Source organism: Sceloporus occidentalis, unplaced genomic scaffold (assembly GCF_023333645.1).
Source record: "Sceloporus occidentalis isolate IW3139 unplaced genomic scaffold, rSceOcc1.0.p SCAF_6, whole genome shotgun sequence".
Lineage (NCBI taxonomy): Eukaryota > Metazoa > Chordata > Lepidosauria > Squamata > Phrynosomatidae > Sceloporus > Sceloporus occidentalis.
Window position 1 is genome coordinate 91,140,041 of NW_028316986.1, and position 26,236 is coordinate 91,166,276.

Below are 26,236 nucleotides of genomic sequence, written 5' to 3' on the forward strand. Positions count from 1 at the left end.
ATAAACAAATTAACTTCTTTTATGCTGTAATAAAGCATTGCTTACGTTTTAAATCTGGCCACTACTCAGAAAGAGGGTCTCAAACTGTTTGTAGCATTATACGTCAGCAATGACACACTTCAGAAAATTTGGACAATATCCAGATAGTGGGTTTGGTGATATTTTTTTTTTTTGTGAACAAAGTGAGCTTTGTTCAGCTTCATTGGCAGAATAAGATTTGATGACTCTTTTTATCTCAAAATATAACTAATTATTGAAATCAGTCCTAACTGCTCAGTTAGGATATTCAGCAGATAGGTTCAAGGGAATGGATTTGAATAGAGCAATCCAATATAAACTGCATTCTTTGTATCAGTTTGGAGGGAGGGTAATGGAAATTGCCATCATGATAGGAAACTGTGCTGGGGTGTTGCACATATTACAGCAGTGTCTGAAAACTTTTGGTCATTGTGCCTCAGAAAGGATATTATGGAGCTAGAAAAGGGGAAGAAAAGAACAACTGTGATCAAGGGGATGAAACAATTTTCCCAAAAGGAAACATTACAACTTCAGGGTTGTTGTTGGGTTTTTTTTTTAATTCTGAAGGAGGGTAAATGAGTGGGGAGGAGGCTATGATGTATGTATGTTTGTTTCAAGCTGCCTGTCAATTTATGGCACCCCTATGAATTTCACTGAATTTTCTTAGGCAAGGAATAATTAGAGATGGTTTTGCCAGTTCTGTTCTCTGAAACATAGCCTAAAGCACCTGAAATTCATTGGTGGTCTCCCATCCAAGTACTAACCAGGGCTGGCTCTGCTTAAAATCCAAGATCAGATGGGATCTGGCGCCTTTACAGTATTTCCACCACTCCAAATTTTCATAGGAATGTGTAGGAAGTACATAGGAAGAGATTTGGATTTCTCCCATAGATAGGGTTGCCATAACCCGGCTGCAACCGGGTTTTTCCCGGTTTTGGCGGCACCTGCCCAGTCCCGGCACGGGTGCCGTCAAAAACTGGGAAAAGCCCAGTTGCAGCGGGGTTGCTAGGCAACCCTCAGGACCTCGCTGCCCTCCTCCTCCTCCTCCGCGTATGGCCGCGCAGAGGAAGAGGAGGGCAGCGAGGCCTGGGGCGGAGGAGGCTGCAGGGAAGTGGCGCCTCTTGGGCGCAGCCGCGCCAAACTCCCTGGCGATGGCCGGCAGCCTCCTCCCTGGGTCCCTGCGGGGGCCAGGAATGAGGCGAGGCCCTGGCGATGGCCGGTGGCCTCCTCGCCTCCTTCCTGGGTCCCTGCAGGGGCCAGGAACGAGGCGAGGCCCCGGCGATGGCCGGCGGCCTCCTCGCCTCCTTCCTGGGTCCCTGCGGGGGCCAGGAACGAGGCGAGGCCCCGGCGATGGCCGGCGGTCTCCTCGCCTCCTTCCTGGTCCCTGTGGGGGCCAGGAACAAGGCGAGGCCCCGATCCTGGCCTCCGATCGTGGCAAGGCCCGGGGCCCAGGCGGGGAGGGAAAGCCTCCTTAAGTGGAGGCTTTCCCTCGCCACTTGGCCTCCGCTCCCCGCCGCGATCGCGAGGGAAAATGTAGGGCAAAATTTTCAAATGTAGGACACATTTTGTGTGTCCTACATTTGAAAATTTTGTCCTACATTTTTCCCAGTTTGGAGGTCTGGCAGTATGGCAACCCTACCCATAGTTGCCAGGTTTGGAGCATTGCAGGCCCCAAGATTTCATAGCCAAACCTGAAATCAAGCAATCGCCCCTAGTGAGATCAGAGGAGGACAGGACTGGGGATATCATTAAAGCATGGTTTTCAATCACAGTTGCTGAGAGTATGGGATACAAATTATATAAAAAAACAAATAGTAGAGTATAACAAATTAGACAAAAGAAGGAGGATGAGTTTTCTGCAGATCTATATAGCAGCTTCTCCAAAGCAGAACAACAGTGGGGGGAAATCATTTATTTTCTGGCCAGTGTTCTTGCCCTAAGATTTCTCCCCTCAACTTGTGGTCAGGTGAAGTGGGAACAAGTCCTGAGATCTGGGAACCTAATCATAATAATAGAACTTAAAATCCCATGTAGATGAATAATAGTAAGACAGCCAAAAGGAAATATTTTGTCATGTAGCATACATTTAAACGGTGAAATTTCTACTATAAGATGTACTAATGGTAGTTTTCAGTTCTAAGATCTTCAGGGGAAAGCTTTCTCTCATCATAAACCACATCTGGACATAGGAGAGACCTTTCTCTGTGACTTCTCCCATGGGAAGTTTGATTGGTCTCATCTTTGCTTTCTTTCTGCCAGCAGGCAAACTTTATTTAAAAAATCAGCACAGGCCATTAGCTGGTTAACTAGTTATGGCAAAAGAGTCGTTTAACAAAGCGTGCCATGCTTTTATCTTTTTACCATGACTTAAGTGTGTTTTTACCCAACACACACTATTTCACAAACTGTTTTTAATAGGATTTGGTGTTTTAACAGGGTTTGATGGTTTTTAAAATATGGTTTTAATATATTTGTAGCTGCACTTTGTTTAAATCTTGGTTTTATGTTGCCTTGGGTCCCATGCCAGAAGGGTGCAATATAAATAAAATAAAATAATACATAAATTAAAATAGTACTATCCACCAACTTGTATGGCTTTTGAGAAGATCAGCTATTAGTGGCTACTAAAAATGGCATTGTATTGCCACTAGGACAGAAACCATGGGACTTTTTTGTTTTGTTTGGGGTGGAGGGCTCTATATTCCCAGACAATTGTTGATTTTGCCTATTTGCAAAAGAAGAGCAAATTACTTTTCCCATTCATTATAACTGAAACATCCTTAAGTCTGAAGGATTTTACAAGCATGGTGAATGCTTAGAAGTGCCTTGCATGTCTTCACTGTTGCTTATTCCCATGTAATTTTGCATTGGACAGATTGAAGATAGCCTCTATTATTGGTCTGAAGGGCTCAGCCACAGCAGCTTCTTTAATATTTCTTCAGTCAATCATTTAGTACACTTCTGAGGCTCAACTACATAGGAGTCTTGGTGGACCAATTTTGCCACATCAGTTTTGGATGGTGTAGTGGTTTAAGTGTTGGACTACAATTCTGGAAACCAGATTTCAATTCCCAGCTTGGCCATGAAACCTACTGGGTGACCTTGGGAAAGCCTCAGTGGAAAGCACTGGGAAACCTATGAACAATCTTTCCAATAAAATGCCATGACAGTGGGGTTCACCTGAGGGTTGTTGGTAATGACTTGAAGGCATACAGCAAGAACAACAACATATTGAGAATGGAGCAAGCTTGTGTTCTGCTGCTCCAGAGACTACTAGGCCATGCAGGAATAGATACAAGCTCTTGCAGAAGAGATTCTACCTAAACATTAGGAAGAAATTCCTAATGGTAAGAGCTGTTTGACAGTGAAATACGCTGCCTAGGAGAGTGGTGGACTCTCCTTCTTTGGAGGTTTTTAAACAGAGGCTGGGTGGCCATCTGTCGGGAGTGCTTGTATTGTGAGTTCTTCCATGACAGAATGGGCTTAGCCTGGATGGCCCTTGTGGTCTCTTCCAACTGTAGGATTCTCTGATTCATAGGATCCTGTGAGGTGAGCAGCTGCACCTGGTTAAGAGGATCCTATTGTGTCCAGAGGCATGAGCCTTCTGTGACCTATCAGTCCCCCACTGGTGTCCCAGATGAGATGAATGCCAGGGGAACCCACCTGCTTTCTTCCAGTGCAACCCCCAACCCCTGCTGGCCATGGGATCACCCCACTTGCTTCTGTTGCTACTGCTGTGTTTCTCTACTCCTGGTGTTCACTCATAGCACCTGTACAGATGGCAGTCCCTTGTTTTCACAGGGCTTTTGATCCCACATAAAAGGCTCAGACAAGCGACATGGCAATTTGAAAAGCTGATCAGCAAACAGGTGGATAGATGAGGAGGCGAGATTAGCTTTTAATTGCACGTCATTGGATTATGTTTCTTGAGTAATGGAACAAGTGGAACAATCTTCAGTGCACTAATATGTACAGTGTATTTTGTTAAAAAATTATCAAAATATTTAGCTAACCTTTTTATCCAAATCTATAACACAGCTACCAACAACAAAGGTGAATCCAGAATAGCCTTTTAAAAATTAATCAGTCATGCAGTAAGGACAGTCTAACACACGGTACTTCTGCTATTTCCCTTGGTATGTTGCACCAAGTACTGACATAAGAACCACTTAGGATTTTGTCTAACCTGTTGGGTTTGCTGTGCCCAGCATTAGAATGGAAGTAATAGTATTCCTTCCAGCCACTGCATTAGTGGAGTCAACAAGAATGGGACTCCCCATTTCTAGGCTTTAGTCTAGAAAAAAGAAGTTCACAATCAATAGAGTTCTCCTTCATCCCAACCTTATAATTACATTACTCATTTGTAGTATTCACAGCGACATGTATTGCATATGTTTTGAGACTGATAGCAATTTCCTAAATATCCTTTTTGTGAGACAACTCAGAGTGTCCTGAGCAATGAGTCCTTAAACTGCTTTTCCTCAATGACCCACAGAAGAAAACTCTTCTGAAGCCAGTTTCAAACCCTAAGGGCAATTACAAAGTTTTGCTTCCCAGTGGATATAAGAACAACACAGGAGGTTTAACAGGAAGAACAACATAGGCTATAATTTGTTTTGGCAATACTACTGATGTGTCACCTGTGCTGATCCATGGAGACCAGCACTGGGCATTTTGTGAGTGTTCAGAGTTTACATCTAAAATCCTTTAAAAACTGGTCTATAGAGGGCTGTGCAGTTATTCACAAGAGTAATTGATGCACTTTTGTGAAGGCTCTGTATTAATTTCTGAAGAGAGGTCCTATGTAATTGGGCAAATCATAATTAACAGCCTACAGGTGGAGATAGCTTTCCATGCAATTAATGCCTCCATATGATTTTGGTCCAGCCCAAGAGGCCTTATCTGGAGGCCAATAACCATAGGATTGGGCCCTTCTATAGCTTGAGATTACCTGATATTAAGGTAAATATGAATTCCCTATTAAGTGATATGCATTAATGGTGGGGTGCAATTCAACTGACCTATATGGGGACAAAGTTTGATATGTAGCAGTAAATGACTAATGGATAGGAGTTTAGTGAGCTGCATATTTTTGAAGCAGTTTACATCTATGCTCCTCTTAAGTCAGGTGTGGAGAATGTTTGCCCCCCCCCCCCCCCCACCGGGTTGTTGAACTAAAACTTCCATCATACCTTACCCCTGGCTGTTATGACTGCAGTAGCCATTTTATAACACCCGGACAGCCACACATGCCCTACACAGACTTAAACCTTTTACTTTCGAGTTCAACCAAAGGCCTAGGGTCTGTATCCAGTGTGGCTGTACCTAGGCTCTTATAATGCACCAGGCATGAATGTACGAGTAAATAACTGAAATGACCTAATTAGATTTTGATGTTTGGTATCTCAGAATGCTGGACTCATAATTTCACCTGAGAGGTTCCCTTTAAATATATATATATTATCACTAGAAGTGGCTGGTTTGTTGAGCAACAAAAAGAAAACATTGGAATAAAACTGGAGGTATCTAAGAAACCCTGTTTGTCAGATACCTTTTCACTACAGGTCAAACCTGCTGAGAACTGCTGTAACTTTCCGTGCAGGGGAATTGCTTTCTTTTAGTGCAACTGCTCATCACTTTACAATCTTGCACCTGTAATCCTTGGACATTAAAGCTTCTTATTGACAGTGCCATAAACTAGATGTATGACTAGTAGCAAAGTAAAATAAAAGAGGTGGTGAATTTATGTTTGGCAGAAGGGTGGTGCTCAAATTGTCAGATAAGTGGGAGCTTTTTGAGACTAAAAAAATCTTCTTGTCAGGGGGATGCCCAACAGTCTTTTGAGTGTCTTCTTAAATCTCTTGCTATTGGTATCATTAAATCTATTATTAAGTCAACTAAATGATTCCTATCCACTACCCAGAGCTTGCACATGCACAGTCTATGATCACCCAGTCAAGAAAAAAGCAAATGGAATTTAACAGCATGAGACAAAAGGAAATGTGAACTTGCCCATCAGGTGCAGTGTCTCTTTGCATGTGCCATTTCCTTTGGAAGCATGACTAGGGGCAACATGAAATGCTTTCTCAGTGGTAGAGTTGCTAGAAGAGAAAGGGCCTGAGTAGGAGGATATGATCCCCCCTGGCTCTTCTAGAATGCTTCCTCTGGTCATGCCCACATTCCTGCTCTTCCAAGCACCAGGCCAAGAGTCCTTCCATACTACAGTTGCAGTTTTATGATTCTGTGTAACTGCCATGGTTCCCTCCTAAAGAATCCTGGGTTTTCAATTCAGAGAGGTACAGGGTCTCTCCAAACTACAAATTCTAGGATTCCATAGGATGTTGCATAGACAAGTAAGAATCATAGTACATATCCAGGGGAAACCATGTTGGCCATATAGCAAAGTACAGTATCATCCAAAATCCACAAAACAGTGATGTTTTTATTGGGCCAGCCAAAATGCACATTACACTGGTGGCAAGCTTTCGAAGTTCCACTGGCTTCTTCATCAGGCAAAGGTGTTAAAACTCATAAGGAGAGGAAAAAATAAGAAACTGACAATGGCACGGGACAGACCATCTGAAAAGGGCAGCCTGCCAGTGGCCTAATTCCCTCTGGAGGAAAGCTGCAGCCGCCAAACTGCACAGCCTTCCCTCCAGAGGAAAAAGAACCTGGAAAAGCCAGGTTCTTTTTGTGCTGCAGGGCAGACGTCGTGAGTGCACCAATGGTGCATTTGCAATGTAAGCGGCGTGCGGCAATGGCAGCACTCATGTACATGGGACACCCCCATTGTTATGCCACCGTGCCGTGCTAGGGTTAGGGACCGTGTGGTAGCCGCACGGTCCCTAACCCTAAAATCGGCACCAGCATGATGCAAAAGTGCGGTCTGTACCATGCCTATGTTAGTCACAACCCTGCATTTAAGATTTTGTGGTTGTTGTCTTCAGTTCAGATGGTAGGTACAGAGGTGGTAGGTCCCTCCTCCTCCTGGCCTTGTGGGTAGAGGGAGATTCAGTCCAGGAAACAAACTTTAAATTCTGTTTGCAAGACAAAAAGCTCGAGACCAGTGCCAGAATCATAGAGTTATAATTGTGTTGAAAGGACCCCACTACTCTTCTCTTAGGCACTTTAAATGTTTTAGTATTTTAAAATTTTACTGGCCTGGTACAGATGGGCCCAAAAGGACACCCTCATCACCGCTAGGGTTGCCTCGGGTTGGCGTACCCACAAACCCCTCAACCCTAGCATGTGACGAGGGAGTAACAATGGCAGCGCCCTGTATACATGGACGCCGCCATTGTTACATAAGCACTGCACAGCATCCGCGCAGTGCTGCATGGCGCTTACATCACAAGTGCGCCAGTGGTGCACTTGTTACGCCACCGCCACACCATAAAAAAAACCAGCTTTTCACGAGTTCTTTTTCTGCCGGTGGGAAGCCACGTGGTTTGGCAGCTGCGGCATCCCACTGGCGGAAAAACAGGTAATGGCAGGCTGCCCTTTTTGGGTGCTCTGTACTGCGCCACTATCTACTATTTAAGTCCCTGCAGTGTATCTTTAACTCTTGTGCCTAGCTTCCAGTGTATATTTTATACTGTGTCAGTACTACCTATTGGCTTTATGCTATGTTAGGTTTTATTGTTTAATGTTTTATTGTGCTAATGGTGATAGTGACGTGTAGGATTAATGCAGCAATCTAGGAGCCAGCATAGTGCAATAGTTTCAGTGCTGGACTAGGACTGTGGGAGACCAGAGTCCACATCCTTGCTTAGCCATGGAAACCCGGGGGGGGGGGGTGGCCTCGACAAGTCACACTCTCTCAGCCCTGGAAGAAAGCTAAGGAAAAGCCCCTCTGCACAAATCCCAGCAACAGGTTCACCTTAGGGTTGCTGTAAGTTGGAAACTACTTGACGACATCTAACAACTGGAGATAGCTATCTTATGAAGCATTTGACAAATACCTCCATGAAAGAGAGTCACTGTCCTATACAGGTCATTGTTTTGAATTATCATGTTTATACCATGTCTGCAAGGCATCTACATGGATCCAAGCGGCAAATTCAGGGCAACTTGCATTACCTGCATGAGTGAAGACAATAGCTGCCTCTGCACAGCATGAATACAGTTTGGCACTGTTTTAACTACCATGGCTCGATGCTATGGAATTATGAGAATTGCAGTTTTGTGAGACCTTCTGCCTTCTGTGTTAGAGAACTGTGGTGCCACAGAAAACTACAAATCCCAGCATTGCACAGGATGGAGCCATGACAGTTACAGCAGTATCAGACTGCATTAATTCTGCAGTGTATCAGTAGCTAATGACATCCATGCAGGAAATTGTTTCTCTCTTCTAGGGAGAAGGCTCTGCTCTGGTGCAGAGGCCAAGACACTGCAAAATGTAGGACTCTCAAGAAAAATGGAGGAAAGGACCAACAAAGCATAAAAAGCACTATTCATGCTTTTTAGTCCTACTCAAAATGGAGGATCTTTTGAGATTCCTCCTGGACAGAAGGCAGAAATTTAGGCTGTGTCCTTGAAAAGGAGGACCGCTGGCTACCCTGAGCTAAAATCACTAATACAAATATAAATACATGCTTCTTAGCCATGCTCCAAATGGAGGACCTTCTTGAATTCCTCCTGGACAGCAGGATGAAATGGAGGACATGTCCCGGAAAAGGAGGGCCTCTGGTCACCCTGAGCTAAAAATACGAATATAAATATAAATTCAGGCTTCTCAGTCATGCTCAGAATGGAGGACATTTTGGAATTCTTCCTGGACACATGCTTGAAATGGAGGACCTCTGAGCTAAAAACACTGCTATAAATATAAATCCAGGCTGCTTAGTCCTGCTCAAAATGAACTCCTCCTGGACACAAGGTTGAAATGGAGGACGTGTCCTGGAAAAGGAGGTCCTTGGTCACCCTGAGCTAAAAATACTAATATATAAACGGAAATCCATGGAATCCTTTGTCCAAGGCTGAAATGGAGGACGTGTCCTGGAAAAGGAGGACCTCTGGTCAAGATTCCACATAGCGTTGAGCCACGGCAGTTGAAAAGCGGCGTCAAACCGGGTTATTTCTGCAGTGCGGATGCAGCCCTTGCTATTCAACCTGCTCCACACTCAACACAAACCCAGCGTCCTGCTCTGCTCTTTCAACAAACGCGGATGAGCGGCAGCGCCCCCTATCTGCCACTCGCAGCAAAGGCCCGGCGCCGGGGAAGCGCTGCTGCTGCTGCTGCTGCTGGGGCCCATCTGCCGACTGTCTGTCGGGGGAGAGGAAGCCAGGCGACGGGGCGGCCGACAGCCAGGCTTCCAAATGGCGGAGGCGGGGAAAGCCCTGCGTGTCTCTCGCTTTCCGCTTCGGAAGCGCTGCGGAGGGCGGCGGGTGCCAGGGCTGGGAAAGAGGGCGCCTGACAGGGAGGGAAGCTCGCCTCTAGTCCTCAGCGACACAGATGGCTCTGGGAGCCTGGCTGTCTCCTCCTCGGCTGCTCAAAGGAGCGGAAGTGGAAGCGGCCGTGACGTCACGACTCCGAGGGCCCTTCAGCGCAACTCGAATGGGAGCCATTTTGTGGTTCCCCCTGTTAGCCCTTACATCCGGGCAACTGCCTCAGAGGCCAGGCCACTCTCTCTCTCTGTGTGAATATATGTATATGTGTGTGTGTGTGTATGTATATATACACACACACACACACACACACAAAACACACAGTGTGGACCCTTGCCATCATCATCAATTATAAACTCTTCTAGAATATGGCCACATAGCCCAAAAAACCCACAAAAATTATTAATCATTATTATGTTATTATATTCTGCCTCTCTCCCAATATTTCTTATTCTGTTTGGAATATTTTCAAGCCATGGATGCTTGAATCTGGATATGGAGGGTTGTGTGTGCATGCGTGTAGATAAATAAATATATCCAAAAGGTCGTCATGGGTCGAAATTGACTCAAGGGCGGTTAACGACAGCAACAAATATATATAGATATGTGTTTGTGTGTGTGTGAGTGCATGGTGGGGGTTGGATTGGATGGCCCTTGTGGTCTCTTCCAGCTCCATGATTCTATTATTATTATTATTAACCTTTATTTATAAAGCGCTGTAAATTTACACAGCGCTGTACAGTAGATGCAGCAAGTGCCTCCAAGTAATTTTTGATTTATGGTGATGCTGAGGTGAAGCAGTCATAGGGTTTTCTTCACACACTCACATATGTGTGTGATTGTGAGTTTCTGCATGATGGGGTTGGACAGGATGGCCCTTATGGGCTTTTCCAACTCTATGATTCCATATATGTGTGTATGTGCCTCCAAGTCATTTTTTATTTATGATGACAGCCTAAGCCAAACCTATCATAGGGTTTTCTTGGCAAGGTTCTTCAGAGGAGGGTTATCATTACCATTTTCTGAGGCTGAGAGCGTGTGACTTGACCAAGGTAGCACAGTGGGTTTTTATGCTTGAGTGGGGAATCAAACCCTGATCTCCAGAGTCACAGTCCAGCACTGTGTGTGTGTACAGGAGAGAGAGAGAGAGAGAGCGGAGCCAGTGTTGGGTTATGACTGTGGAGACTATGGTTCAATCCCAGCTCCATCATGGCAACTTACTGGGTGATCCTTGACAAGTCACAGTCTCTCAACTTCAGAGGATGGCCATAGCAAGCCTACTTTGAAAAAACTTGCCAAGAACCCCCCATGATAGGTTTGCCTTAGGGTCACCATAAGTCAGCAACAAGAGTTATTCAGCCTGATCTGGTGCCTTACCAAACTACAAATGACTCTATGTGGGATATAGTCATGGTAGTTAAAATGGTATCAAAGTGCTTTATTTCCACAGCATAGCTATACCCATTGTGGCCCTTTCTACACATTAACTCTACATTAGTCGTGGGCTTTTTAAAGATTGCACACATGCTCCGTCTGCATCCCTCACAGCCTTGTGTTTTCTTCTCTCCTCCCTTTCTTCCATCCTAAATTGTGTTTTGATTCAAGTCTTCCCAGGATCCTCTTGCTGATACATCAGTTACAAGAGACCTGCATTTCTAGTTGCTGCACTGGGTGTGTGAGCCAATGTGTGGGCACGGTGTGTGTGTGTGTATATAATAAGCAAGTGATGGTTTCAGTAAATTTCAGGGTTGTGTTGCAACAACGTGGCTAATGTTGAACTGGAGTCCTCCGGTATGTAAATCACCTTTAAATACGAGGTTCATAAACTGGGCAGCCAGATCAGCTCGTTTCTTTTATTTCATCGCCCGCCTCCCTTTAAGCTGACTGGGTGAGAGCAGCCCAAAGAAGGAGACGTTTTTGCGAGGAATTATAAGAAACCAAAGAACAGGCATTCTAAGAAACCCAAAACAGGAATTATAAGAAACCAAAGACAGAACAGTGACTGCTCCTGGCTGTTGTAGTGGGATCTTAAAAGAGAAGAGAGAAAGAAGAGAAAGCCGGTCATGAGAGGGAAAGAAGAGAAATCTTCCCTGAAAGGTTGGTTAATTATTATTTTCTTGCTAGATTTTCAACTGAAGGTGTTTCAAGGGGGAGAAAAATGTTGGTAACAACTTTGAACTTCAGAGATGGTGGAAGAAGGAGAGCCTTTTACTCTCTGGTGCTGAGGCTGGCATAATTACACCACTTGCTTCTTTTAAAATAATTTTATCCGGTCAGGCGAAACTAGGATGGAAGGCTCCCTTATCTTTGGTGCAACTGGTAAGGATTAGTTTAGGGCCTATTTCTCATATCTAAAAAGAAACTGAGCAGAGTGGATGGACAGTGTGTAGGAAGATGCAACACCCAAGTAGAGTTCCTTAAGGGAAACTGTGCCTGAGCCTACTGTTGTGTACCTTCAAGTCATTTCTAACTTATTGTGATCCTAAACAGAGGCTGGCCGGCCATTTGTTTGGGGGTGCTTTAATTGTGTCTTCCTGCATGGCAGGGGGTTGGATTGGATGGCCCTTGGGGTCTCTTCCAACTGTATGAGTCTATGGTTCTGTGATTCTAAGGCAAACCTATCATGAGGTTTTCTTGGCAAGTTTCTTCAGAGGGTCAGTGGACCCTTGTTATACACTGGGTTTTGGTTCCAAGATCCCCCGTGGATAACAAAATCCGTGGATGCTCAAGTCCCATTAAATATAATGACATAGCAAAATGGTGTGCCTTATAAAAAATGGAAAATCAAAATTTGATATTTGAAATTTATACTTTTTTTAAACAATTTCAAACCGTGGATGCTTGAATCCGTGTATAAAAAATCTGTGTATAAGAAAGGCCGACTGTATTTGTCATTATCCTCTGAGGCTGAGAGAGTATGACTTGATTAAGGTCACTCATTGGGTTTCCATGGTCAATCCTGGATTCGAATCCTGGTCTCCAGATCCATAGTCCAATGCTCAAACTACTCCAGCACACTGGCTCTATCAAATCCTACTAGTCCTGAGCAAATCTCTGGAAATGCTGTGTTCAGTCTTGGGGGTTTCCAGATTTTTAAAGAAGCTTTTGTAGGAAAGGTGGAAGGAACAAGAGACAGGACAATGGCCAAATGATTCAGTTCAGTTTTATGAACTACAGGACAAAGTACACAAGGATTGCTAATGTACAGTGCTAGAATTATGTGCCAGCCAAGCAAGTGGCAATTTAGAGCCTTTTATAGTCAATAGCTTCTAAAAACAAAGAAAAAAAAAACCCAATCACCTGTTAGAATATTTTGGGGTTAGTAATCTGGAGCTTCTTAAAGTAGATATAGGTTAGGGGCCTCAACATGTCTTAATCTGGCCCTTTCTCTTAAAGAATATGGGACAGATACAGCCCAGTTACACCAGTTCACATCACCGGTCCACTTGGCTCAGAAGTGTCACTATACCAGAAGGTAGTTGCTCTTCAGAACTTCAGGCAGGAGTACTTGAGACTTGAACTTGGGACCTTCTGAATGCAAAGTATGTGTTTTTTACTGAGTATCCTTTCCATCTCCTTGGAGATGCCTGTCTGCCGTCATTACTGAAATATGTTTGCACTGTTTTGTGGTATTCCTATCACTACCTTTGCCACTCTGTGACAGGGAAACAAATGGAAAAGCATGTCCAGGGCTTTCCTTCTTTTCCATAAAATTGAGTGGGGTTAAATGAATGGGAAGAACCAGAGTTCAGTTGTTTTGAATCCAGAAAGTCTAATCCTGAGTCTGTGGAATCTCTACATTACAACCACTACAATATGTAGCACTAATGTTGACGAGGAAGCCCTCTGCTTGACCTGGGAATAAATTACTTTTTTGGCATTTCAACATACACACACACACCAGTGTAGACACTGACCATACTGTGGAAGAAATTCTGAGACTTGTAGCCTTTAAAAGTAACTTATCCCAACTTTGATCTTGAGCCCCCTTTGCCTTGGGCTGGAGATTAATAGTGTACCTTCAGTGCACTGAACAATTCACCCACCTTAACCATGGAATATTATAAGGCGTCCAGCCATCCTCTCCCATTTGAATTCTCCCAACCACTTTTTCCAATATTTTTTTCTTACAGAAGATCTGTTAAGCAGGGTAATGGCTACACAATCTCTGTTAACAGGTAGTGCTGTAGGGGCATCCTTCGCCTGACTTGGTCTGCAGCAGCTTCCTGTGTCCATGGATCATTAAAGGAGAACCTCCTTAAGCACATTTCTCCTGTAAGGAAACCTGAGAGCAAGTTGTGCGTATCTGTTTCATGTACCAATGGTTATCAGACTAGGACTTGAAAAATCCAACTTCAAGTCCCCTCTCAGCCATAATGAATAATAATAATAATAAAACTTTTATTTATATACCGCCCTTCCATTGATCAGGGCAGTGAACAACATAATAAAAACAATACATACATTGTACAAATTAAAAACAACTTAAAAACCCCCGGTCAGCCATCCATCTTGCCGTCAACATAGAGAGGGAGGCCATCTAGGACTTCACTCGGGAAATGCAGTTCGAAATAGAAGGGTTTTTAAATCCCTTCTAAACTGTGCCAGGGAGGTGGCCGAGCGGAGCTCTGTGGGCAGCGTGTTCCAAAGGGTCGGGGCAACGATGGAATACGTCCTCCTCGTTGTGGAGGAGAGTTTGGCCCCAGGAACCCTAAGTAATTGCTGCCCAGAAGTTCTGAGGGTGCGGGGCGAAATTTATGGGGAGAGGCGGTCCTTCAGGTATCTAGGTGACTTTGGGGAAGTAATTCCTGCTTAGGTTGATGTACTTCACAGGGTTGTTGGGAGGATAGTGTCAAAGAAGGGACAGGACTCATTGGAGGAAATGTGTGAAAAAAATGTAACTAACATAAAATTAATAACAACAACAGTCCCAAACACCTGGTAGACTGTGAAACTGATTGTGATTATGATAACGATAATACAGTGGGGCCCTATAATGTAAGGGCAGGCAGATGACTTGCATTTGCTGGCTGTTGTTGGACTATAACTCCCATTAGCCTCTTATCAACATGCTGCAATTTGCCCAGCCCCTTTTTAGAGTGTAGGCGCAGTTCATTGAGAAGCGTGTGTAAGAGAGTTTTAGCTCTGGAGTATCACCAGAATTCAGAGACATAGTGGGGTTAATTTGGAATTTCAGTATGGAAAGGGATCTTGTAGCACTCTTACAGATCTCAAAGGGATCTTTGAGACTAAACGTATGAAAGAAGTAGTAGCATAAGCTTTCATAGACTTGGGATGCGTCTACTCTGTAGTAATAGTGCAGTCTGACACCACTTTAAGCACTATATCTCCATTCTATGGAATCCTTGTATTTGTACTTTTACAAGGTCTTTAGTCTTCTCTGCCCAAGAGTGCTGGTGTTTCGCAAAACTACAAATCCCAAGATTCTCTGCAGGATGGAGACATGGCGCTTAAAGCAGTGTCAGGCTGCATTATTTACACAGTGAAGATACCTCTCCTTGTTCTTCTCAACTGCATCTGAGTAAGTAAATGTAAGCCTTTGAAAGTGTACGCTAAACTTCCTTGGCACAATAACATCCAGAATCCACAAAACAGTGCTGCTGTACCTTTATCGAGACAACCAGAATGCACAAAATTCATGTTGTAAGCTCCATGGGCTGCTTCATCAGGCAAATGTGTTAAAAATCAGTTTTTTGGAACATGTATTTTGGTTAAGTGATAAAAGTATCACCGTTCTGTGCATTTTGGATGTTATGGTCCTTTGCTATATGATCCACACAGCTACCTCTGAATGTGGTTCTTTGCCACAGTTAGTCTCAAGATCCCTTTGCATTACCTTTTGCATTACCATTACACTGTATCACCAGTGATCAAGAGAGCAGTACCCAGCCGAGAGAGGGAATAATTGAGGGAATGAATGAAATCACAAGGGAAGGTTTAGGAACTTGCCGGGGGCAGCTGAAGAGGAGGAGTCCCTTCCACCACGTTTTCCAAACTGTGCTTTTCATAGGCGGTGCCAGTGGCCTTGCACATTGCTTGCGGTGTGCTTCTTGAATGTTTTGCAAGTCTTGGGTTACTAGAGGTGGCTCCAGGGAGCAAGGCTTGGTGTTTCCTGTGGAGGGGAATACCTCTGGGAAATGTAAAGGGCAGCAGCAGGAGGAGGAGATGTACCATAGAAACAAATAGAGGAGCAAAGCACAGCTTGATATCCGTATGAGTTTAAGAATTAATTTATTTATGAATTCAGGGGTAGCTATGTTGGCCATACAGCACCCTAAATCCACAAATCAGCGCTACCTTTATTGGCCCAACAAAAGGCACAAAATAAATGATATAAACTTTTTAAACTCGCCAGTGGCACTTCGAAAACTTGCATCATGCATTTTGTGTCTTTAGGTGGGCCGATAAAGGTAGCACTGTTTTGTGGATTTGGGCTCTCATTGCAATTTATTTATGAAGTCACTTTATGGGGGACTATAGCTCTCACAGAGCTATATAGAGCCAGTGTGGTGTAGTGGTTTGGGTGTTGGGCTGGGAAACTGGGAGACCAGGTTGGCTTGGCCATGTAAACCCACTAGGTGACCTTAGGCAAGTCACACTCTCAGCTTTAGGGGAAAGCAATGGCAAACCCCCTCTGAACAACTCCTGCCAAGAACACTCCATGATAGGTTTGCCTTAGGGTCACCGCAGAAGAGAAACAACTTGAAGGCACACAACAACAACAACATAGTTGCCATAATGCAGTCACTGTTAGCTGGGGTTGTGGTGGTGGTTACTACCTAAGTGACTTTCCCAACAAGGTCTGGCAAAGACCTGTTTTGTTTGGTGTTTCCTAACCCCAACTTCTTGAAGCAGTTGGCTTTGTTAAGCTTTTTTGCAAAACAGAATTGGGAGGAGCCCAAATATGAGTATTTGGAGTGGGAAAAGATGCTTCAGGAAAAAGAAAAGGATGTCCCACTTTAGACAAAGAAGGGATGGATGGGTTTGTGGAGAGGGATGGGCCCAATAAGCCAACAGTGTGCCTAGGGAGCTCTTACTGGTGAATCATAGGGACCTCAAAGGAATGCATTCCCGAGGAGGGGCCTGTCAGTTTAGGAGGAGGTCCCCTTAAAAACCTGCCAGGCTGAACTCCACCCCAGTAAACAGGTTTATGGCATGGCTGTTTGAAGGCACCTCCTGTTCACTTTCATTGAAGGCTGCTTGATTATGCAAGCTCTGGCTGCATTTGCACTGCAGCAATAATCCACTTTGACACCACTTTAAACGCCAAGCCTTAATGCTGTGGAATTATGGGAATTGTAGTTTTGTGAGACATTGTCTTCTCTGGCAGACAGCTCTGGTGCCACAAGAAATGACAGTTCCCAGAATTCCCTAGCATGGAGCTATGGCAAGTAGAGCCATGTCAAACTGGATTGTTTCTGCAGTGAGGATGCCGCCCCAGCCAACTCCATACATCAACAAACCCCACGTGTTTTGCAACACAGTGGCAAGAGGGAGAGAGGCAGGCTGTCCCAATGGGCACATTGCGTTCTTTCTTGAACGATTGTGCAAAATGAAAAGAAAGGAAAAATTGTGGGCTGAGTCAACTTTCTCTTCTTCCCCTCCCCTCCCCTCCTCTTTTGCAAACATGGAGATTTCCATCACTTCTCTCCCATTCATCTCAGCACGTTTGCATTTTTTTAAACAAAATACATGTGTGTCCATTCTTTTCCCAATGTTTTAAGAAGGCGTTTTGGCATTTATTCCAGGCAGCAGTGAATGCCTAGGCCCAGCCGATTGCCTCGAAGCGCTTGTTGGTGGGAGGGGGCCCTGTTTCTGATGTTGAGAAAGCCAGGCCAGGGCAGGAAATCTGAAATTCCTCTGAGTCACTCCCTCCCTGTGGTGCCTTGACAGAAAGGCCATTTGCTTATCAAGCTGCATCCCAAAGCCAGCCCAGCTGCCTTTAGTGCCCAACAAAGGTCCACTGGAGAGTGAGTGGGTTTCCTTGAGCTCTGCGATTCTCAGCTCCCTTGATACGGGGCCAAACCCCCCAAAACTGACATCAGGAGATTTGAGGTGGACAAGAAATTGCTGAAGCTGCCAGGAAAGAAAAAAAAGAGTCATCTAGGACTTCGGTAAGGCACTGCCCTGCTGTGTGTGATGTGTAGGCAAAACTCCCTTTTCCGTCTCTGTATTGATGCCCTGCAGCCAAAGTAGACCTTTGCCTTGTTGTTCTTGTGTGCCTCCAAGTCATATTTGACTCAGGATGGCCCTAAGGATTGTAGGATTTTCTTGGCAAGTTTCTTCAGAAGGGGTTTGCCGTTGCCATCCTCTGAGGCTGTGAGAATATGATTTGCCCAAGGTCACTCAGGAGTTTTTGGTGTTTGAGATGGGATTTGAACTCTGGTCACCAGAGTCCAATGCTCAAAGCATTACTCTGTGCTGGCCCTTTGCCTCCCTGCCAGTAAACTCTCTGGGTCATTTAAAGTGGTCATTAACCCTCCCTGCCCCCTGCCTTTCTTTGGGGGAAAGATTCTTTTGAAGCTGTTTGCTTCCAGCTTTGTGATGCTGCCAACAGATGCAACTAATGGATAAACTATGTCCTCTTGCCACAATGACAACGCTCTTTGGCAGTTAATAAATACCATCAGATAAGAGGAAATCATTTTGATTCTAGCGGCTGCTGTATTTCACTAGACAATTCTTTCTTTTGGTTTGAGGTGTATATTTCCTAAAGAAAAAGGGCCCGAGGTGAAAAGACCTTGTTTGTTTTTGAGAAAGGGAACTCCACTCGGAGGCTGCAGGTCTGAAGCTATACCAGAGTAGGGCCACATTTATTTATTTAATGTATATCCTGGTTTTCCTCCAATAAAAAAGAGCAGGTGTGTTGTAGTGGCTTGAATGCTGGATTTGAATCCACCCTCAACCATGGAAATCCACTGGGTGACCTTAAGGAAATCACACTCTCTCAGCCCCAGAGGAAAGCAATGGCAAACCTCCTCTGAAGAAATTTTGCCAAGATAGCCCCAGGATAGAGTCACCTTAAGTTGCACTTGAAGGCACACAGCACAATGGTCCACTGTGAGATTCAAAACTGGTGCCAATTTTAAGCAGTCCTGGTTGACTGCTGGGATGCGAACATACCCAAATACTAAAAATGCTGCTCTGTGTATGGTGTGACTATGGGTGAAATGGGGGTGGGAGTGGGAACCGTCACCCGATTCTTTTCATGGGTTCACTCAGGCATTATACCCACTGAGTTTTATGTGGTCTAATTCCTGTCAGGGGGAGCTAGTGATTTAGTAACTAATGTCAGAGACCCTCATCCACATTTAGGAATCCATGGCTTACCTGATTCTGGAAATCCGTGCCCTAATCTCCACAGGTCCGTGTGTGGGTTTGTGGGAGGGTTATTCAATCATTCAAATACTCCTCGATGAGCTCAAAAAGTATGCTTTTTGATTGTTTGGCATATTCCCCTCAAGAATAGTTTCCGGCGCTAAGTAAAGGTTAAGCAAATATTCACCAAGCTTGATTAGCCAGAATGGAGAAGAATAGAAACTCCATGGTCAGGAGTTGTAAAACTGATGCTGAGGGCAAACAACCAGCAGAGTTACTTTCGTCATGATGTGGTTGTGAGTTTCCTCGGGGCCTGTGGTGGTGCTGGTGGCTGCTTGTTTTTGGGGTGTCTCAAGGGCATTTTATGGTCTTTCTGGCATGAGCTGATCTCTGGGCCAGGAGCAGCCGTGAAATCCTGGATGTCAAACATCAGCAGGTCTGGATCTAACAGGAGGCAGCAGAGGTCGGACAAGTGTCACTTGGTTTGCCTTGCACTTTCTAGCCAGCTGCAGTGGAGAATGCTGGCCTTGTGCCATCCTTAAAGAAAGATTTAACAGCCAGTCCAGTCTGCTTCTGTACACCGAATAGCAAGGGGCCTCTCTTTCTCCTTGGCCTCAGGACTGCCTTAAAAGAGGACTGTCCTTTTTTCAGGAACAAATATATGACCTGGTTGTTGTAGTTGTTGTGTGCCTTAAAGTCGTTTCTGACCTATAGCAAGCCTAAGGCGGCCCTATCTATCATGGGGTTTTCCTGGCAAGGTTTGTTCAGAGGGGGCTTGCCATGGCCTTCCTCTGAGGCTGAGAGTGTGTGACTTGCCCAAAGTCACTCAGTGGGTTTCCATGGCTGAGCCAGGATTCAAACCCTGGTCTCTCAGTGTCCTAGTTCAACACTCAAAGGGCTACACCAGGCTGCCTCTAGATATCCCCCCCCCCCCAAACAGTGACCTCATAAATAAATGACAGTAAGATCCCAAATCCACAAGACAGCGCTGCCTTTCTTGGCCCACCAGAAGGCCCCAAAGGCGTGATGCAAGAGAGGGCTTTCTTGGCAAGAGGTGTCCAGCGTGGCTTTGCCCTGGTTAGCCAAATATTTAAAAACTTGGGGTGCCAGGGACTCTGGATGGCTTTCTTTCAAAGAGAAGCCCAACCGGGCAGCTGGCCAGCAAGGGCAGGGGGAAGCTGTGTCCTTCCTGCTGTGGGGACTGCAATTCCCATCATCCCTAAGCATCAGCAGGGCCTGCTACTTGTCCTCGAGTGATATTTGGGGAGCGGCCTTCCTCCTCTCAGGGATCTCCTTCAGGGGGTCCCCAACTTCACCCGAGGGGGGGGTTTGAGGGCAGGCTTGGGCCCCCCTTCAGGAAGGGGCTGGGTTCCTTTTCCTTTGCATTTTGGAGAAGCTTTGAGCTGCTGACGTCTGTCCAAGGTGCCCCTCCCCCCCAAAAAATTGCAGTGTGCAAAAAAAGGGAAAGAAGGGAAGAGGAAGAGGAGATGGAAAAAGCCCCTTCCTCTCTTCTCTTCCGCCTTGCTTGGGCGACTCTTCTAAAGGGAAAGGAAGGGAGAGCCGGGCGCCGTCTGGGTCGGGCGCCAAGGCTGGGGGGCAAGGCAAGGCAAGGCTCCTCGGGGCTCCACCCCTCCCTCCCTCCCTCCCTCCCTCCCAGACCTTGCCTATAAAAGCCCCACCGAAAAGCTCCGGAGCTGCAGAAAGGAGCTGAGCGCACCGAGAGGCTGCTTCCCGCCCCTGCCTCGCTCCCCTTCAGCCTCCCCTCGCTGCCCCCTCGCCCCTCTGCTCCGCCTCCTCCGGGGTTCCTGCGTCGGAGCATTTGGGATTGCCCTGATTCTTCTCGTTATTCTTGCTCTTTTTGCCCGGCTTTGCCATGACGGTCAAAGCAGAAGCCGCTGCAGGATCCGCGTTAACTTATTCCAAGATGAGAGGGATGGTGACCATCCTCATTGGTAAGTTAGGAAAGAGAGAGAGAGAAAGGGAGCTCTTCTATGCCCTCCGATCTCTTTTTTCTAGACCTTTCTGGTTTCTTTGTATTCATTTCGGAAGTTTTTATCCCGCCTTTCTCGCTCTCCCAAGTGGGCTCCCAGGGGGCTAGATCCCCCCTTGTCTCTTCCAAGACTTTTATGATGATGATTTCCTCGAATTGCCTCCCTTTCTCCCTCCCTTTTTAGAGTCCCTTTTTTAAGGTGGTGCTAAGATCCAAGTGAAAAATCAAGTGTTTTTCAGCAGGTGAGGATGGATCTTGGCAATTAATTGACCATCTTTCTCCTTCTTTTTCTCCTGTTGCCTTTGCAGCTTTCATGAAGCAGAGGAGAATGGGGCTGAACGACTTCATCCAGAAAATCGCCACCAACTCCTACGCCTGCAAGCAGTGAGTAGAGAGAGAGAGAGAGAGAGAGAGAGAGCGGGTCTGGGGCCTTTGCCAAAGCGGGGAGGGAGAGCTGGGAAAGGAAGGCTTGCAGTTCAAATGGGACCTTGGCAGATCTTTCCTGTAGCGTCTTCTCGAAAGGGTGCTTCCCTCGACTATTTCTCTTCGTCCAGTGGGGCTTGGCTCGGAAAGTTAGCATTTTAAAAATGATTAAGAATTAAAAATGCCTGGGTCCCAGCTGCTGTGCTCCAAGCCCAGCACTTAGTACCTAGGAATACCTTTCATTGAAGTCAGTGCTAAATAGCATAGTTCCCTTCCGTCTCCACTTTTGATTCAAGCAGGCTTTTAATGTATAATCATCTCAAGGAGGCTTTTATGCAGTGTTTATGCCTTAAGTATGTTTTTAACTTTTGCGTGATTTATACTGTTTTTAGGTAGTTGGCTTTACTTGTTTTTTGCATTTTTTGGGAAAGTTTTTAAACTGGTTTGTTTGTTTGTTTTTGTGAGCCACCTTGGGTCCCTTTCTGGGAGAAAGGCGGCACGGAAATGAAATGAAATAAATAAACATTTTGGCAGAAAGATGGGGCATACATTTGCAAATACAGCAGGATTATGTTGAAAGCAGTCTACTTGGCCTTTCAGCCACAGAGGGCTGAAGAGAAGTTTAAAAAAACTCTCCCAAGTTCTGAAAGAATTGTATGTTGCTAAATGCAACTGTGTGGTTGGAGAAGGGGAAGGAGGGGAAAGATAGCCAAAGGTTTAGATGTCCTGATTCTCCCCGCTCCTCTTCTAGACTCTGACCTTTAATTACAGAGGAACCTTCAGTCTCTTTGCTCAGGAAGGTTTGTTTCTGTCTCTGGTTTCATCTTTACCCTGAAATCTAAGAAGTTCTTTCAGTGGCTTTGAGTAGTTGGCAAAACTGGAACTTTCCTTCAGTCAAAGAGGATATGGAGCACGTCCTCTAGTGGTGACATGTTTCTGTATTCTTTGCTCTTGTGCAACTGTGCTAATTACCTTACCTTTAATCTCCGCAGCCCTGAAGTCCAATCTATTTTGAAGATCTCCCAGCCTCAAGAGCCTGAACTGATGAATGCCAATCCCTCTCCTCCGGTAAGTAGCCTCTCTTCTAAAGAAGAGTTTAATGAGTCAATAATAGAAACAGATTTTAAAAAAATAGTGTTGTCTCCATTGGCAATCCACTGTTTGTACTCAGGACAGGACACGCTGTAGTCATGTAATCCAGAAAGGAGCTCAGTACACTAAAGGCAGAGTGTATCTTGCTTGAACCAGGAAACCTTTGTCGTTGTTAATAAATCATAATTTTCTGTCCCATGAATTTATTATTATTATTATTATTATTATTATTTATAATGCCTTTTTTTTACCAAATATCAGAACATATGCAATCAAAAGCAAATGATAAAACACAACAGTATAAAATGCTAAAATACTAGAACAGTATTCTAATATACTAAAAACAAAATCCTCATCAGTCACTACCTGTTTCAGCCCCCTAGGCACACCCAGAAACTTAATCTGGTAAACTGAAGAGTTCTTCTAAACTTCTGAAGTTTAACAAAAACAAACAAACAGCTTCATTTATATACTGCTTCATACTGAACTGACAGTGTCTAAGTGGTTTACAACTGTAAGCTAATTTTGCTTTGCTTCTTAAAGCTGCCTAAATAATTTTTACTTTTTTTAAAACAAATACAAAAACCAAGATGTGAAGCATGTGTTTTTAAATAAATAGTTTGCACTTGAGTATTTCACAACAAATATTAAGTATATCTTTATAAATATTGTTTTTCCTCTGTTTATTGCAGCCCAGTCCATCTCAGCAAATCAATCTTGGCCCATCATCCAACCCCCATGCTAAACCATCAGATTTCCATTTCCTGAAGGTTATTGGAAAAGGCAGTTTTGGGAAGGTAAGCTCAATCTTCATCTTGGTCATTTGGTTATGACCTGTAATGTCTAAAACATTAGATTATTAGGAAGTTGACCTAGGGCATAGACCATTGGTCTATTAGATTGTACTGTTAATACTAATTGGCAGTGGCTCTCTGGGGTTTCAAGCAGGAGGTTTTCTTGCCCTGGACCTGAGGCCTCCTATTCACAGAACATGTGTTATACCACTGAGCTGTGGTCCTGTGTGAATTCTGAATCAAATTTCTTCTAAAGGTCTTGTCTCATGTCACTGGGGGAAACTCACTTGTCTAGAATGCAGCTCTATAAATCCCATTTTTGGAGAAAGGCAGGATATAAATCCCATAAATAAATAAAATATTTAAAGTGTCAGAGGTTTAACAAGAAGAAGCTAAGCACATAGGTGTGAGGTTGGGCATTTTGGAAAGATGTAGTTTTATCTTATAAAAAATATAGGGAGAAGATGTGGTTGGGATTGTAGGGGTCAAAGGGAGTTTTCTGTTAGCCGACTGTGCTACCCCTTAATGCCTCCTCCTATTATGCTGACTTATAGTCCAACACCATCAGCTCATCCAACAGTGCAGGGTAACACTAAAAGCCGGTGCCATGTTTATAGAAAGGACATAATTGTGAGTAGTTGTGCCATAATTCTGTTCCCCAGAACATCTGAATAATAGATTACTTGGTTTCTTTCAGGTTCTTCTTGCAAGGCATAAGGCAGAAGAACAATTTTATGCAGTTAAAGTCCTCCAGAAGAAAGCAATCCTGAAAAAGAAAGAGGTAACTATTGAACTGTTTCCCTTCCAAAGGCACACTCATATAGAAGAACAAGAGTCACAGATCACAGTGTTACTGAATACTAACTGGTGATTTGTTCTCCAATCCCTCAGGAGAAACACATAATGTCAGAACGCAATGTCCTACTGAAGAATGTCAAGCATCCTTTCCTGGTTGGACTCCACTTTTCTTTCCAGACGGCTGACAAACTGTACTTTGTCCTAGACTACATCAATGGGGGCGAGGTAAGCAAAAAGGAAACCCATAGAACCATAAGGGGGTGGGTAATGGATGCACTTTTGATGTTGCTTCTTCAGCATTGAAAGTCAGTCCTGTGTGCAAAATTGTACTGTTTTGTTTATGGAAGGAAATTCTGGAGATGGAGTGTCTCCTGCTTTCTAATGTTTAATAGCAGGAAGGATTAATAGATCATTTCGAAAAATTATTGTCTTCAGGTCTATATGTTTGCATAAAATTAAATGCACTCTTTAAAATGCTTTTAGGGATCACTAACAGTCTTCTCCTTCATCTCTTGCAGTTGTTCTACCATCTCCAAAGGGAGCGTTGTTTCCTGGAACCAAGAGCTCGTTTTTATGCTGCTGAAATAGCCAGTGCACTGGGTTACCTGCATTCTTTGAACATTGTTTATCGGTGAGTGGACCTCTGGTTATGTACACACATAATCTTTGTGAAGACTGACAGTTAGGGTCTAATGTACAGTAATATTAGTATTCCATATATGGGTGTCCCAAGGACCTTATCAGCTATGTTTGCCAAGATGCTGTTGGTGGGAGCTGGAATCAGTGTAGCACAATTGTTCAAGGATGATTTCACATCTGGGTTATGGTTAGAACCAATTGATATTTTATATATTACCTTGTAAACTAAATTCTGTTTGAGGGTAGTATTTTGGGGACACTGTTGAAACTAATTACAAAAGAACTACATTAAAAATTGATACACCAATCCCTTATTTAGGGCACTAATAGTAAAGGTTGAGACCAATAGTCTGAACTTTGTGTTTGCCTTTCTTTCCCACAGAGACTTGAAGCCGGAGAATATTTTGCTTGATTCTCAGGGCCACATTGTTTTGACTGACTTTGGACTCTGCAAAGAGAACATAGAGCACAATGGCACAACTTCTACATTTTGTGGCACTCCTGAGGTAGGTCTTTATACTTCTGCTTTATCCATATGAAGATGATGAATTGACCCAAAGGTCAATTCTAGGAGGAGGAATTTTCCAGTTAGGAAAAAAGGGCATTTTAAACTCATTAGGTGGAAAGAGTTTGATGTGTCTCCCTAACAAGCTAAAAAGTGAGAGAGATTACACCAATACACCAATTATGATCTTTGAGGGAGGTAAATAGCACCATTATATAGCAGTGCCCTGCAGATGCTAGTTCCTATATAAATTAATTATGTTGTCAGGACATTTGGTCTTGGTCGTCAGTCCACCTGTGTAGGCACTATCTATTTCTCTGAAATACATCAATCAAAAGAATGTGAGTCTCTGAACTTAGCCTTGGTCTTGTATGTTCTTGGTTGTGTTACTTTTTGTCCAAATTAATCTAATATTCCCTTTTTTTTTTCTTTTTTTGTCTAGTACCTTGCCCCTGAAGTCCTTCATAAGCAACCCTATGACCGGACTGTGGACTGGTGGTGCCTTGGAGCAGTCTTGTACGAGATGCTGTATGGACTGGTAAGCCAGGATTGAAAACAATTAATTACATAAGAATGCCAGCAGTATTTCCCTCTATAGAAGTTACACCAGGATAGAGAATGGCCAAACCTTGGCTCCACTGAAAATTTGTTCTTTGTTAATTTCAGTGGATGCACCATTTCTTTTGGGGCTCCTTGAACCCTGTAGTCTTGGTGGTTAGAGAAAAAACAAATTAATGTAATTACACAAGAATGGAGGGCGGGGTTTATATGAGGAGGGTTCTTATGTAAGACAAGTGGCATATCCAGACCTTGGAAAACATAATTTTTTTTGACATCTAGTACCCCTCAGCAAGCGTGGCCACTGGTTCTCAATAATCATAACCACCTTATTATCTATGAATCAAATAGGAATTAAAATTCAGTCCAGCGTTCTAGGTATTAACTGTTTGTCTGCCTTCTTTTTGTCTTTCCAGCCCCCTTTCTACAGCAGAAACACAGCAGAAATGTATGACAACATTTTGAACAAACCTCTGCAGCTAAAGCCAAATATCACCAATTCTGCTAGACACCTTTTGGAAGGTCTTTTGCAAAAGGACAGGACCAAGAGACTAGGTGCAAAGGAAGACTTTGTAAGTATGATCTTGAGAACTCTTGAGAGGTGGGGAAGAAGAATGGGCATTTTCGGAAGTTGGCCAGGCTAGGCCTGTCTCCTTCAATTACTCTTGTCTAAATTGATCTAATTTCCATTTC

At 44.2% G+C, this 26,236-nt stretch overlaps 1 protein-coding gene across 4 annotated transcripts in view; it reads left to right on the top strand.

Moving 5' to 3' along the window:
• Positions 1–26,236, top strand: part of SGK1 (serum/glucocorticoid regulated kinase 1) — a 116,857-nt gene that overhangs the window by 88,105 nt on the left and 2,516 nt on the right. Inside the window, exons 1-10 of one of the 4 annotated variants that reach the window (XM_089530334.1) lie at positions 10,755–11,502; positions 21,043–21,118; positions 22,150–22,225; positions 22,942–23,046; positions 23,741–23,824; positions 23,935–24,066; positions 24,360–24,472; positions 24,863–24,986; positions 25,428–25,523; positions 25,960–26,115. In XM_089530334.1, the coding sequence (XP_089386460.1) occupies positions 11,469–11,502; positions 21,043–21,118; positions 22,150–22,225; positions 22,942–23,046; positions 23,741–23,824; positions 23,935–24,066; positions 24,360–24,472; positions 24,863–24,986; positions 25,428–25,523; positions 25,960–26,115 (996 nt within the window). In that variant the 5' untranslated portion in view covers positions 10,755–11,468. Of the gene's footprint in view, positions 1–10,754; positions 11,503–17,381; positions 17,541–20,454; positions 20,697–21,042; positions 21,119–22,149; positions 22,226–22,941; positions 23,047–23,740; positions 23,825–23,934; positions 24,067–24,359; positions 24,473–24,862; positions 24,987–25,427; positions 25,524–25,959; positions 26,116–26,236 lie in introns of those variants that run through there. The other 3 variants (XM_089530335.1, XM_089530333.1, XM_089530332.1) reach the window with 3 other exon arrangements.